This window comes from Lipophrys pholis, assembly GCF_963383615.2.
Source record: "Lipophrys pholis genome assembly, chromosome: 3".
NCBI classification, from domain to species: Eukaryota; Metazoa; Chordata; class Actinopteri; order Blenniiformes; family Blenniidae; genus Lipophrys; species Lipophrys pholis.
The window spans coordinates 1,671,502-1,687,557 of record NC_137627.1 but is presented as its reverse complement, the minus strand read 5'-3'; the positions used below and the strand labels follow the sequence as shown (position 1 = coordinate 1,687,557).

The 16,056-nt window shown below is 45.5% G+C and overlaps 1 protein-coding gene across 2 annotated transcripts in view; it reads right to left on the bottom strand.

Annotated features, from left to right (window-relative positions):
- The window catches only part of stard13b (StAR related lipid transfer domain containing 13b), a gene marked incomplete at its 5' end in the record, with an annotated part of 37,586 nt that overhangs the window by 15,842 nt on the left and 5,688 nt on the right, over positions 1-16,056 (bottom strand). Inside the window, one exon of one of the 2 annotated variants that reach the window (XM_080459655.1) lies at positions 11,996-12,196. The exons of the other annotated variant lie outside the window; for it this stretch is intronic. Coding sequence (XP_080315781.1) covers positions 11,996-12,158 — 163 coding nt within the window. Of the gene's footprint in view, positions 1-11,995; positions 12,197-16,056 lie in introns of those variants that run through there. 2 annotated transcript variants of the gene reach the window in all.

Below are 16,056 nucleotides of genomic sequence, written 5' to 3'. Positions count from 1 at the left end.
CTTGTAAAAACAAAAGTTACTTCTCTTGAATAAAGTTCATGTTTTGTTTGTACTTTCCACACTGGGCACATTTTAAAAACCCCAATTTACAGAAACAATTACATTTCATATACATTTCATTTGTTTCAATAGTTTGCGTATTGGGACCTGTTGTTGACACAAACAATATTTCTTTTGCATCGTTTTCATGGAACCGTGTGTGTTTCCTGCCAACGGGTGAATGTTTACATTTTAAACAATTAAAAAATGTAAAATGTCAGACTAGAAATGGCATCCATGCAAAATGTCAAGGTAAATGGTTCTGAAGAGAAAAGCTCACAACAACAAAGTGTCTCTTATCGCTCAAAGCAAAGAGGACAAAGGGGCTGGACTGGTTGACTGAGCACATTAATTGCCCAGTTTTATGTCCTGTTGTAAAACCTGAACTGGTAGAAGCTTTGATTTCTGAGCAGAATCTGTTGGTGGAACATGTGGAGAAAGACACTGTAAACTACCGTGGTCCTGTGATTACGTCAGGATAGAGGATCCATCCTGAAGTTCCTTCAGGTGCGAGTGGAATTCAAGATGTAGTTCACTTCTTCTGTGCCTGTCTGCCTTTTGTGCCTCTGAGTTACTGAGGCCAAGTTTGGGGGGGGTGGAAGAAAAAAAAAAAAAAGGCCTCAAGCGCAGAGAGAAATGACGTGTGCACAATACACTTAGGTTACCGTCGCACAGACGCACATTTCCAACTTTAAAACAGTTGAAAACAAGCGTCTCTCATGCCTCAGCACTGTGTCTGCCCTGTCCGCCCCCGCACGCTGCAGTGTCGCCCAATGAATCAGCCAGACGAGTCAGACTACAACAAGGAATGTCTATATGAACACCTGGACGCAGGCGGCGATATGGAAAAAACAAAGATTGCTGGAGAAGGTGTCGTCACGCTTGTAGACATGAAGCGGAGGCTTCTCCTTCCCCCTTTATGATGCTAATTGCAGACAGACGCCCGCTCACAGTGAGCAGTCAGCTCCAGACAGCCGGGGGAAACACACTGCCCTCTCATCCAGCCGGCCGAACAAACCACAACATCTGAGGTTTCATGCCCAAAATAGACGAGCATTCCTGCCGTCTCACAGTTTGCAATCGTGCATGAGGTGGCAAACAGGAAGAGGAAATAACAATCAACCATAGCCAGGGGACAGATGTTACGGCTGAGAGGCTGAACCATTGTGGGTAAAGGAGGCATAAAAGATCTGCTCTCTGTTCGGAGGAGACGGGCCCTTCAAGGGGAAATGCTGGCAATTCACAAGGTGGATTAATTCTAACCCACCTAATGTCGTCTGAACAAAGCCTTCCTATTTCAGAGTGGGCCTTAATCACCGGAGCGCTACATGCGCCGCAGACTCCAATATCTTCAGCACAATATGGCACAGTCGTCAGCAAAAACAGAAGACCCAACTGTCCTGAAGTCACGGCGTTCACGTCCCCGATTACCAGAGCGTTCCGGAGTGGGAATAAGGAGTTATCTTGGTGAGTAACAACAAACTGCCTTTGTGGATGTGACTCTGTCCTGGAGGCAGTGATTGGCTCCCGAGCAGGCCGGCTCCACAGGCCAAGTAATTACAGAGGGCCAGCGCTGAATCACCCGGGGACCTCCAGCCCCCTCGTTTGATCTGGCAGAGCTCGCGGGGGACCCGTTATCCTGCGAGTCCACATGGGACGCCGGGTTAAACATCATCGGCTCCAGGCGGCGTTGCTAAGACACCATCGCAAAATTTCCACATGTACAAATGAGCTAGCGAACCTCGGGCCCACCTTTGGCCCGTGGGGTCCACGCTGACCGGCGGAGAACTCCTTTCATCGGACCAAAAGGTTCCGGTAACAAGTGGATAAAGCAGACCTGAATGAGACCCGAGAACTGAGAGAAGCCACTGCCAAGGATTAGCATTAGCATTCTGGAGCCATGTAGGGTCAGTCAAGGTTTTGCACACAATTAATTTAAGAGCCCCATTACACATCACAGAAACACACAATTTTAAAATAGGCCAGGATTCATTGTAATTTGCTTCCCGATTCTGGAACAGACACACTCTGTTTCAGTATAAACACAGCCTGATTTAAGGCACACAGTCATTTCTAAAAGCCCCACCGGTGAAAGATGGACTCTACCTTTCATTGCAAAACAGTCTCACAGTCTCACACACACACACACACACACACACACAGAGCAAGGGCTTATTGATTCTGAGAGTAAATAACATAACTATGTGAGCGAGGGAGCTGCTGTTGTTGACCATCGCCAAAGCCTGCTGGGTCAAAAGTCATCTGGGCTGTTTTTTTTTCTGCTGAGGTCCTGTATTGAATTCAAACAAGAGCAGCACAGCTGTGGTAACACTCTCCTTCACCTCTGAAGGACACCCAGAGAGAAAAGCTCTTTCATCTTCAGGGGAAACAACCTATCAGCTCGCTCGCCGTCACCGTCGCTCTCACACTCAAGTCCAGAAATACCTGTGACGACTCATCAGCATGTAAAAGGTCAGCAATAGATGAGAAACCCTCGGTCTCAATGCAGAATCAGTTAACGGTCTTCTTGGTGTAAAAGTTGATTAAAATCCTGCGTTATGAGCACGTGTGGAAAATCACGACGAGAATAATCTAAATGCAAGTATGACTTTGTGCTCCGACGCTCCAGGAGGGAAGAGAGGAAGATTATCAAAGAGGCAGAGGCTCATCCCTCCACAAACAGACTTCATGTGAAGGATTTACCACTTTATCTTCCGCCCTGTAACTGTAAACCGAGAGCTCACCGAGTCTGGCCGGGCGTCACAGCGACCAGACAAATAATGGCGATGTGACGTGTGGGCAGAGTGACCCCCCCCCCCCCTTCCCCACCCCACCTCCAGGTCCAGGGCTTCAAAGCTCAAAGCGTTTTCATCCAACTCGTTCCAGCGTCTCACGTTCACTCAGTTGTGAGAAAATGTTCTAACAACCACATGTTGATTCCCCGGAGTCGCTCTGCAAATAGCAGAAACCTGGGGAAGTGTCAAGTGTGCTTCACAGTCAGGTGAGCTGCTGGGGGGGGGGGGGGGGTGTCACACCGCAGGACTCCGACACAGCACACGTTTAAATATGAGAGTTTCAGTAAAAGGACACTTCTGACCTCCGACACATCCCGGTTATTTCTACATCCCCGGCCTACCAGAGGCTGCGAGCGAAGCAGGATCCGATCAGACCAGATCCAGGCGCTAAACGCTTCCAGACGCTGGAGCGCAGCCACGTTCCCACGCATGTTCCAGTGTTCTGACAAGCATCTCGCAGGCCTTTATGAAGGTTTTGCTTTCATTGGTGATAAAAACATCAACTTTGGCTTTTACAGATTTCCTTCTTCATTTCATCCTGGCATACCTCGCTGAAGCCCTTTCCTCTGGCCGGCCGTCACTGAGGATGTTTGCAGAGAAATCATTGTTCTGGCAGTTTCAGTTTCTCCATCAGCACATAAATAACGGAACACACACGTTTCAGACCATCAGCATCTTTCGTCTGTCTTTAATGCAACGGGATTTCTTCTTATTCGTGTCACTAATGTAAATGCAGATGTGAAGCAGTCTGACTTATCACCACCTCCCGAGAACCGTCGACCCCCCCCCCTCTTCTTCTTCTTCTTCTCTCTTTTCTCAGCCTGATATCTGTTGTTTCTGCAGCTCCCTCCCTCGCTCTTCTGATGCCAGATCCTTCACAGCTGGCTCCTCCTGCAGTTTCCCATGTGGTCATGTAGTTAACTTCATCTCTCTTTAGCCTTTCAAACAGATCCAACCACATCTTATATGATTCTATACGCATCCTGAATTAAAGCCCCTACAAGTCTTATTTCATGTAAAGCTCCGGAGGCTACTTGCCTTGCCATGTCATGCTGTTTTCTCACTCCTAATATACGGTTGTGTGGCTGGAGTTCTCCCCTGCCTTTGATAGCCTATATAAACACTGTCATTTGGTTTTTCCACCGATGCCCTACAACACAGCTAAAGGGAGACTATGAATTACTGACAAACATGCAGCCAGCCGACATTAAATCTCCACTTCAACGTGGAAAAAGATGGACGGGCACATTGTTAAACGTCGTTACGTAAGTGGCGACACAGACACAAGTCAAAGAGTTTATGCTCCAAACCTGCGTTTTACAAGAGAAAACACAAAACCTCTGTAGCGTTTCGTGGCTCCGTTTCCACGACCGTCGAACACGGACACACTGAAAACGCAACTTTTTAAAAAACGTCTCACAAAGTGGAACCTTTTATACAACCCTGCCACTCCAGCAGTCTCCTTGTAGGCGGCAGAATCGATGCTACTGCGCATGAGCACCATGACTGTCGTGAACAACTGTCCTGCACATGTGCGAATAGATGGACAACAACGACGAGTGTCGTGACTCCCAGTCCAGATTCTCCGGGGGACTTGATCATTTTATAGTGATAGTCACCCGTCACAACAACCCAACCTGGTCGTCTGTCCACTAGAACGCCCATGTACTCGCCATCGTTTATGTTTTGTTCTCTGCACGAATGCGTGTGAGCTTTCGTTACAAAAACAAACAACAGCACCCACTGGTGGCCCAACATGTAAACAGCACCATTTCTCAGCGTTTCTGTTGCCATGGAAACGTTTGAAAACATTGCTGTTCTCTTTACTGAAAGGAAAACGCAAACGTGATGCATTTTCACTCAAAAAATACAGCAAACTATGACTATATTGCGAATGTGTAGCCGCGGGTCTGTGCAGGACGGGCAAAACAAGCAGAAGAAGTTGCTCTGAAGTCCTGCAGAGCTCCATTAAGTTGGAGCGGATCCCAGAGGGGACCATGTGGGGCTCCCTCCTCCTCTCAGAATGGCCTCAGAGAGTCAGAGGGTAGAGAAGGGGCCAATGTCAGAACAAGGGCCCCCACCGTGAGAAAGGCCTCTCAGGACCTCGACAATAAAGCACGGAACCATCCCTCGGGATGCTGGTCCTAATTAACAACATCAAAGTGGAGCGGCCATAAGACTTCCTGAGGCGGCGCTGGAGCAGCAGACGTGAGGAGCAGGAGAGACCCTGATACTGTGGAGGTGCAGCCCAGTTTAACAAGAATGTCCAGACATTGGTCGGATTTATCAGAGACACACACACACACACACACACACACACACACACACACACACACACACACACACACACACACACACACACACACACACACACACACACACACACACACACACACACACACACACACACACACACACACACACACACACACACACACACACACACACACACACACACACACACACACACACACAAAGACATAAAACGGAGAACCATTTGTCATGTGTGGCCATCAATGAAGGGCTGTGTTCAGACAGCCACCCTCTGCCTGAACGGACTGTAAAGTCAGCGACTGAAAGTCTGCAAGCTTGTGTGTGTGTGTGTGTGTGTGTGTGTGTGTGTGTTGCCCTCAAACTACCGCTGTCAGTTTTTCCTTGTAATGCGCATTTTCACCACAGGGGGGAGGCCACGTGCTGAACTATAAAGTGTGTTTGGGAGACAGTAACCAAAAAAAACAAACCACTATGGAACTTGTAGTGTAACACATAACATGTCGTGTAGTCACCTGTATTACTTGTTATATCTACACGAAATATAATGTTATATATATAGTCTGCACTTCCTACAGTATGTACAGTATAAATTAGATGTGCATCAATGAATACACAAAAAATGGATATTAGTGCAAACAATGCCCAAATGTTTTTTTTAAATGTCAAATATATATACAAGTAAATGAGACGGTCGATAGTTAACTTATATAAATTAACATTTTACCAACAAAATTCTCAATATATCAAATTATATTGAAGTCTGATTTATTTCTAGCTTCATAGCCACAACAACAACAACAACAACAACAACAACAACAACAAGCCCCCTTTACTCAAAAACAATCAAATTATTTGGTCTGAAGCACTAATGTAATTGCTCTGCAGACATTTTATGGAAAGAACTAGCGTTTTTATATATTTGTGGGTTATATTCTCACAGGGTAAATGTATTCCCATGCTTTAACCAAATAGAAGTTAAACAAAAAAAAAGACTTTACTACTTCTTAAATGATCCTACTTGATTAAAAGTAAGAAAGTACATTATCTGAAATCTGGAATGGAGGTAAAATGTACATGCATGTATGCACAGAAACACATAAGATAGTTATTGATCTTTACCATTGAGGGACGGGTTTGAATCCCACCAGTGGCAGGAAGGGCATTTGCCTTAAAATATACACAATTCCATAGTACAAGTTGCTTTAACTTTCTGTGGCAATCCCAACAAATATATATATATCTGAACATATATACTACCACATTTTATTTGATCATATTGTGTTTGTCAGCATGTATACAGAAACTAAATCATTAGATATGTACCAAAGTTTTAAATAAATAAAAGAATAATTGAAATAAATTAATGAAACAAAAATGAAAGAAGGAATAATCTAACTGGGCATTATATACATCCCTTATATACAGCCTTCAGAAACATGCAGTACATTCTAATGTAAAACACAGGAAGCAGAAAAAAATGTACTACAATTTAGTAACGGGGTACAAATACTTAGTTCCTTGCGAGCTCCGGCTGCAGGAGGGTTCTGCAGAGTTCCGTTAATGTGTGACTGTCTGTTCGTGTTACTGTGCAGCGGAGGCATTTCTGAAATCTGCTCTTGGTCAGTGATTAACTCAGGACATGTGGCGGCTGTCAGGCCGTCTGAAACACACGGATTCCCTCCCGTGGGACAGCGTCTGCTCTCGGCCGGCCACCAAGAGGCCACACCAGAGCTTTCTAAACATGACCTTCATTCAGCCGAGGTCAGCAGAAGTGAAGCGGTTGGTTCTCCACTGTTGATGGATTTACCGTTCAAAGCTGCTACCAGCAAGGTAACGCAGCATTTTGGGACGGAAATATTTTCCTTACATCAGGGGTGTCAAACAAAAGGAGCGTGGGCCAAAACTGGCCTGCAGGAGGCGCCAATCTGGCCAAACCACCAAGAAAACAGAGTAATTTTTAAGATCACTACATCACTGCTACCAAACTAGCCTGAGCCTCAACGCCATATTGGATTTCTACTTTCAAGGTGCATTCATGAACATTTTTCTGAATATTTTAGAGGAATAGTATTTCGCCAGACTCCAGGTCATCCAGTTTCCCCCCCACAGTGTGAAAATATATAGATTTGAACTAATGACAGTAAACAGACTGTGTGTGGACAGAGGAGTCCAGTAGTTTATCTGCAGGCTGGTGATTGGATGGAAAAACTGTTTTTCATCTGCAACTGACTTCACTAAACATCCGTTCACCATAACACATGTGAAGAGTGTCTTTTACACATTACCTGACTGAACTAATCAATATACAGACGATCTTCCACTAAACTGTCTCAATCGAACACTAATTTTAATTTTAAAAGATCTCCTGTTATGAAATAAACTGTTGTGCAATGCACAAGAGGCTCTTATTTTTCCTGTAATTTTATTCAAGCAGTGACACATGAATTACCGGTATACTTTTAAAAATGTTTTACTATTCTAGCTTATAAGTCATGGAACTCTAAAAATACAGATATATATATATATATATATATATATATATATATATATATATTTTATCAGCAGAAACTTTAAAAGTAAGAACAATAGTAATTCTTTGTGAGTTTTTATTCAATTTAAATCATTTTTAAAACATATTTATTGACATTACATATTAAACTGAATGTGCAGATAACAGCTACTTTTTACATTTTGATTTAATTGAACCTTTTCAGGCATTTCTTTCCAAAGTAATGAATGTATAAATTGGTATATCTTGGGGCCATGAGGTTGTTCTATACAAGCCAGATTGACGACATAACAACAATAATTCACGTCACGTGAGAAGTGCTTCCACCTGCTAGGACTTTATTTCATTTTTCTTTAAATTGGCCGACCAACACGCCACATTCTGTAGGTAAGAAACCCGGGACACGAGTGCTTCCCCCCCCCCCCCCCATTCCTGTCTAATTTACTGCCCCCTCAAGGAGGCAAACAAAATCTGAATAACAATATCATCTTCAGCGCAGACGCTCATGAATAAAAGATAAAGTGGGCGAACACCGGCTAAGTAAACAAGGCTACATCTTCACTTATCATCAGCGCCGCTCTGGAGTGGAGGGGCAGGTATATTTGTTTCACACCCAGTTGATCAAACGTGCCACATGTTGTGGAGACCTAGAGAATAATGCCGAGCTGCTCAGAGAGGGAAAGGCCAGAGTCTAACGAGATTCCTGACTTTGAAGAGCCGCTTCCCCGACACAGCCTCTCCAGACAGAACAATGCCAGCCTCTTTCCTCTGTCCGTTTCAAACCGCCAGCCTTCTTATGGTCGGAAGGACGGTGCGGCTTGTCCTCTCCACAGTCTGAAGAGTTCCCGTCCTTCCTGTGTTCACATGTTTCAAGTGTGCATCACCCTGCCCATCGGTTCTCACTGTTAATCATTGAAACTGATCTTAACCTGGATGGCGACCCACGCGGGTGAGACGACTCGGCGTCATCAGTGAGTAGAGGCAGAAACATGCCAAGCACGACAGGCTCGTCTGGGAACGAGCACCACAGTGCACAGTGCACAGTGCACACACAAGAAGAACCAGCGCAGCTGATGAGGCCGGGCACGCCGATGGCCTTCCCAGGCTGAACTCTGGACGAGGACTGTGGAAGGGGTCGCAGCGGACACAGCTTCAAGTCCGAGGCTCCAGAGCCCCTCAATGAGTCACGGTGCAACTTCAAACTGCTCAGGGTTTCCACCAGAGAGCTGATGAAGTTACCAGAACTTTCCATGGCAAGACAGGAACAGTGCCACGGGCTAAAACACATTTTACTGCAGACTATTGGAGGAAAACAACTGGAAATCTTTATTCCAGCTCAGAGAAATTGTTATTTTTGACATAAATTTCAGGAAAAATAGCAGCAATCACTCACACAAAGTTATATAATGAAAACAGATGAACAATACACCGTAGGAAATATGAAATGTTACATAACAGAATTAGTTATTAAAAAAAATAGTTATTTATATGTTAGAAATGTAATAATATTATATTGCACAATGTCACTTTGGATTGAGTCGTGTGTGTTCAGGCTTGTGTACGGCTAATTAATATAAGATGCAAAAAGAAAATAACAAGGGTAAAAAAAACTGTCTTAGTGTGTTGTTTATCCGTTTACAAGGTAACGGTGCTCAGTGTAAAGGTAATTTTTGGAAAATGGCTCCAACTCTGTCTCCGTCTCCGTGGAAACGGAGGGAAAACGCTGCGTGAGTAAATGGACAATACCAGAGTTGAACGGCTATCACAAGTGAGTCTCGACTGCAAAACTATAAAAAGAAAAGTCCCAGGAGTATAGTAGAAAGTACTTTGAATTACTACGAGCGATGAAAATAGATCCCCCGTTGGTTAAAATGTATTGAATAAATAAATGTATATTCCGGCATTCCTCCGTCAAAATGCAAATCTGCAATATATATATAAGAAAGTGATTAACTTAAAAAATATAACATTTAGAACAGAACTAGAAAGAAATACAGCAGCAAATGCAGAAAAACTGAGATTTGCATGACAAAATCTGTTGATATGAGATTTAATCGGTGAATTATATAAAACTGAACTTTTAAAACACAGCAAAAGTGAAACAGCAGCAAAGATTAGAAAAATGTCATGTTCAGGGGTAAAACCATCAAATGGGAAACATGACTAAGACCGAGCAGGCTTCCCTGGAATTCAGAGCGAAACAATACATGAGTGACTCTGCTGCTGCCCCCCCCCCACCCCCACCCCCCCCACTCACTTTCGACCTGCTATGTCAACAGGGGACGGCCAGCTGGAATGCACCGTCCACCGAGACCACCGGCGTCCATCCAGTTCTCTGCAGCCCCTCAAAACACCGCTTCACTTCTCAGGTAGCGGCGAGGACAGGTACGGACCGACACAAGCCGAAGCTGAAATCTCACAGCCGCTGCGTTTTACCCACAACTTGTCAAGTGTGGAAAGTAACCGAGTATAAGAGCCTTTTTATTTAGACTTCCTACTTTTGAATGTTGTGATTCAGGCCCCGTTTAAACATTCTCAAGTGAAAACAGAAAACTTTAGTTGCTCAGAGGTGGAACTTTTCAAAAACGCGACTTCCGTCTTTGTGGAAACGGGGAGGAAAAAAACCCCGCAACTTTCTGAAAATGCTCCGGCTACGTCTGCCCGTCGGTGGCCACTTGTGGCCCAACATGAAAACTGCATCATTTTCAACGTTTCTGCTGTTTCCATGGAGACAGATATCGTTTTCAGATAGCTGCCGTGTAAATGGGAAACTTTTAAGGAGCAAAAATATAAAAGCGCTGCATTTTCACCTTTCATGTTGTCGGGTGTACGGTGTCCCAGAGGGATCACGTTCCACCAATAATGACCGAATTCAAAGACTTTGTATGGAACTCAATTTTGGAACAATTGATTATTGATTTTGGTTGAAAAGCTGCGTCGTTGCTAATAAGTGAGCCAGCGTAACCACACTGACTGTGATGTAGAAGACGACCCCACTCCAGCACTGAAAAGTGCATCGTGTGTTTTTATACAGATGCACATGTCAAAACCCATACTAGCTTTTACTCAACGAGAAAAGCAGAATCCAATTCATATTTATATAAAAGGGCTTTTTTTCAAAGTAAAAAATGCCGTTTTATTCCTCAGCTGCGAATCTTTAGTTGAAGTTAGAAGAACCATTTTAAAATATGTTCATCAGAATCACAGGACACACTTCATACCTACATATTTTCTGTCCAGCCCACAGATGACCTAAATTGTCGGTTTGCCGTCAAAACCAGACGTCTGTAATCTGAAAGGGGGGGGCATGCCATCTTACATGACTCCACACGCCGGCAAGCGTGACATCCTGAAGAGATTCCCTAGAAAACAGACATACCTCCACACGGCTCCGGGACGTCTCCGTACATCGCTCTGATAGCGGGGACTGACACATCCTTCTCATCATCACAATGAAAACCCTGCCTTGTGCTCTGTGACAGTACAGGGAGTCTCCCCCCCCAGACAACGGGCTGCATTATCTGACTCTTGTTCCTGTGACTGGGAGGAGAGCGATGCCGCGTGGCTGAAGCGTCTGAAGCTTCTTCCTCCATGAAATGTAGCCGGCCTTTGATCCGAGGCGTTCACACCTGCGGGGATCCTCACATTTCAGCCTCACTATTGTCACGCATGCCCGGCCCCCCTCCCGGCCCCTGGGATCTCTCTCCAGGTAGGAGCAGAGGAAGGAGGTTAGAGGTCTTGGAGAAAGCTGAATGGGAGGTCAAGCCCCGCTGCGCTGACAAAACACCACGATTGCTCTCGCTGGCAACAAAACGCTCGTCTACAAATGAGCCTGTTAAGCTGTCACTCAGCGATATCTCTTGTTTACACTGTGGGCTCGGCTGCTCTCACATAACCAATCCTACTGCCGATAGGCGCTCGCTACAGCTGCCCAATATTAATTATTTACCTCCACAACAACACTGACAGTCGATCGGTTGAAGGTCAAGTTCAGCCTGTCAAGCAGCAGCGCTCTCACACACAAACTGTGTACACAGTATCAGGATCCATTGTTGGAAGGCTTTCTCTATTGATTTCTATTTTATGTGTAAACAAAGCACAGACGGAGGCGATCAGCTGATCCCAAACACAACATGGTACTTTAGCTCGCATGTCAGCCGCTCCTCTTGCATTCTCATGTTCATTCAACACGTCTTCTCATTCACCTCAGCTCTCTGACAGACTGGCATCGCTGTTCGTCCTTACATTCCTGGGTGTATGACGAAGAGCGATTCATTTTAACAGCCGGCTCTTCGGCCAAAGCCAAAAGGAAACGAGCCGCCTTCCAACAGCAAGACGGAATCCCAGGTCTGAACTGTCACTATAACCCCGCTCATACCTCCAGCAATCCTCTTCAGCAGCTGCTGCCTGGCGATGATCCTGCCCAGCCGGTAGCCGGAGCGTCTGCGGCGATGGTCCATTCTCAGGTAGATATCCTGAGTCTCGGGGGTCATACTCCCCAGGCACTCGCTGCCTGTGGACTCAGGAAGCTCCCGAAACATAACTGAAACGCTGCACCCCCGAATAAGCTGCTGACCACTGGCTGATACACACTCTCTCTCTCTCACACACACACAGACACACACACACACACACTGTCCCACCAACTGAAAACTTCACATACATGCGCAAAAAGCCTGAAGTGAGCTGAGAGGGACGGCACAGCAGAGTCTGGGGGGGGAGGAGTGCCAACACTTCATCCATGTGACCACGGGGAGGCCAATGGCAGAGCAGCAGTGGGAGTACTGCCCACCTTGCTGAGCTGAATCCAGTGTCTGTGTGAACGCTCGTCAGCTTCCCCCTGCTCTGGAGGGAAATATAAATACCACTGGAATGCCTATGAACTGAGTAAGGAGAGCAGGAGTGGATGGAGAGGGGTGTGGGAGGGCTTACAAAAATAGTGGCTTTTGGATCCGCCCTGCACGAGAACAACTCTCCTGCTGTTGCTGGTCACGCAGGTGCCAAGTTTACTGGACGGGAGGGAACCTGGGCCATTTCAGAGAAAGTGACCGAGGAGGGAGAAAGAGAGGGACAAGCTGTTTCCTTGGTTAGAGAATGCTAATTTCTGCGCCCCCACCCCCAGCACAAAATAAAAACCCAGCTTCCAGTGACAGGAAGCCTTCTCAGCAGGTCTCCTCCAAATGCCACCAACACCAGAGGAGAAACCGACTTCAGCCTGAATATACAAGTGACCGCCAACAAGTTTACCAAAAACAAAACAAAAAAAAGCTAAATTGAAACATGAATGTGTCCCTTCATCAACTACACAACTACAGAGGAATTTAAAGTCCGAAAATTTGGATAAACTCTCGTATTAAAAAAAAAAAAGAACAGGTCTCATTCAGAGTCAATATACTTCATTCACTTCTGGAAGCGTTTGCCGAGACTCTTGTGAGATTGTGATGAGGCTGAGCAGGATTACAGTGTCTCTGGGTCAATGATGTCAAATCAACCCGAGTGGTTGGCAAGCAGTGCTGTCAGCAGCAGCCGTTGTTCTGTGAAGTGAATATCTGAATACTTGAGTTGAATGTGGCTGCTCATTGCGCTCATGGAGTGATTATATGCTATAATGTGTTTTTGTGTTTCCAAACTGCAGCGCTGCCACGGGGAGGGCGAGGGGGAGGGCTCTTGACCCAGCTATTAGTGGTGGACGGCTGCATGACAGTTAAAACAGTCGTTTGTTAGAGTGAAGCATGAATTAGTTGAATCAACTAATATTTCTGGAGCCATCTGGGGATGAAGGTTTCATGGTTTGACTCGTCGTGCTCATCCCTTCCACTAAAGTGAAACTCTTGGGAACAAGCTCTTTAAACCACCTTCGATCATGACCAACTCAAACCGATGCTGCTCCGATTTTAGCCTCACAACATACGACGGTTTCCTCACACCTGAAGTACCGACCACATCCGTCCCAGCAGACCCACCCAGTGCCACTCAACCAATCTCCCTGCGAGCGCCTCAGCATACAGGCCAGCCTGTTTGGTGTCCGCATGGCGCCGTACACGTGAACAGAGCACAAATGGGCATGCGACCAAGTTAAACACTGCCCCTGTCTGTTCCTCTCCCTGGCTGGCAAAATCCACCCGAGCTTAAGCTCACAAAGACCACAATTCAGCAGCACACTTCAGAGCCCGCTGCACATTTTCATAAACTTCTCCTGGGTTTAATGGCCCTCCCCACACCCTCCAGAGGAGCCATTTCAATACCACACTGTTGCTTTTTTAAACATAGTAGGTGATGGTGTGATCCCATTTGGATGATTTCATTGGGCGTCGATTTTTCTCTGTTTTTTTTTTTTTTTAGTTTTTTTTTTAAATACACACAAACACCTACATTCATTCATTCATTCATTCATTCCAAAGAAACTCACTGAAGCGAGTGGCTGGACTAGTGCGAGCTCCCTGAGCCCGTCTGTGTTTCCTTCTTTCTGCCTTGTCTAGACGTTGAAATTCACCACACGTATCAAATGACAGAATCAATCACCCGCCGCTCTGCCACAGGACGACAAAGAGAAATTAATGGCATCATTGTCTCAGCGTGACGGGACACAAGATCTCCAGTGAACTGGGATGTGCCCTTGTGGTTAAACGTTGTGCCGCCTGCCATGAAGAGCCGTCTGTGGTCTGTCCGTGTGACTCCAGCCCTTATCGGACCTGTTCCAACACGCCCTCTATCTGGTTCCAGGACTCCGCTGCTACACAACAGGAATCCAGACTCACAGACATGCCGAGACCCTGTGACAAAGTGGATGTTATTGTTCTGCACAACGAGGGCGGTGAAGGGGGAAGACGTCACCGAAGAAAAGGGAAATGTACCTGGACTTCATAGTGGATTGATGTTATTGTTCCTTTCGTCACAAAAACAAACAACAACACTCGCTAGTAGCTCAACATGAAAACCACATCTTTCAGCATACCTGCAGTTTTTGTATAAAATGACATCGTTTTCAAAAAGTTGCCTTCTAAACTCAAACCTTTTCTAAAACAGAACCGATGCTGTTTCACTTGGAAGGTTTCCATGGAAACGGGGCTTAATTCTCATCTCATTCCCACAACTAAAGCACTTTGGGTAGATTGCAGATATCTGGTTGCTCTGAAAACAAAATATATCATCTTCACAGGGTGACCCATAAAAAAGTAACTTGACCAGCCAGGTCTCTAAAAGTAGAACCTTCAATGAAATATTCAAGATGACAGAAGAATTGCATTTGACAGCAAAACTATATACTGCAAAAATAAAACCGTATAAAAGCAGTGTGCTTTTCAAAGTTAAATATATTTCACTGCTCAAAACAAATTGATCCAATCCGACGGGGGAGGAAATCCTTCTTTTTGCTCCACAAGGTCTGCAGACTCAACCACTATTAGCTTTCACTGCATCTCTTTGCTTTAACCAGGTGGCATGAGAGAAGGGAAACTTGTGAATCAGCGCGAGGCCCACCAATGATGAGGCAGCAAACCCCGACTGATGTGGTTTGAATCAGCTGCAGAAACATGTAATCTGCACTGGGCAGTCCGGGCTCAGGCTGCGGCCATGTTTCCTGTGGTTAAAGCTTAAGAATAGTTCTACTGTGACAGAAGATTTCCACCTCCCGAGCCACCAAGTGTCTCTCAGGTCTGAATGAAAACCCCCGGAGACCGACGACATGGACTTCCTGAATGATCCGACAGCTCGGTTATCGTCAACATTTTTAGCAGTGAGGTTCAAGCAAGACTGAATAATTACAGAAACCTTAACCTGTAGTGGTAAATCAAGCAGCGGTTAAAAGTTATTCCAACAAGGGAAAGAAATCAATTCAGCTCCGTTACAACATCGCATCTCGTGGCGCTCTGACAGAGAAACCTCACGAACCCGCATGAGTCAGCAGAGGCAACGGAACAACAAAACCTCCTGAGCGTCAGACTCAGAGGTGGCTGCTCTCTGCCCCCAGACACTTCAGCATCGAGAAGAGGAGGAAGAAGAGGAGGAAGAAGAGGAGGAAGAAGAGGAAGAAGAGGAGGAAGAAGAGGAGGAAGAAGAGGAGGAGGAAGAGGAGGAAGAAGAAGAGGAGGAAGAGGAGGAGAAGAAGAGGAGGAAGAGGAGGAAGAAGAAGAGGAGGAAGAGGAGGAAGAAGAAGAGGAGGAAGAAGAAGAAGAGAGGAAGAAGAAGAGAAGAGGAAGAAGAGGAAGAAGAGGAAGAGGAAGAAGAGAAGAGGAAGAAGAAGAAGAGGAAGAAGAAGAGGAAGAAGAAGAGGAAGAAGAGAGAAGAAGAAGAGGAAGAAGAAGAGGAAGAAGAAGAGAAGAAGAAGAGAAGAGAAGAGAAGAGAAGAAGAAGAAGAAGAAGAAGAAGAAGAAGAAGAGAAGAGAAGAAGAAGAAGAAGAAGAAGAAGAAGAAGAAGAAGAAGAAGAAGAAGAAGAAGAA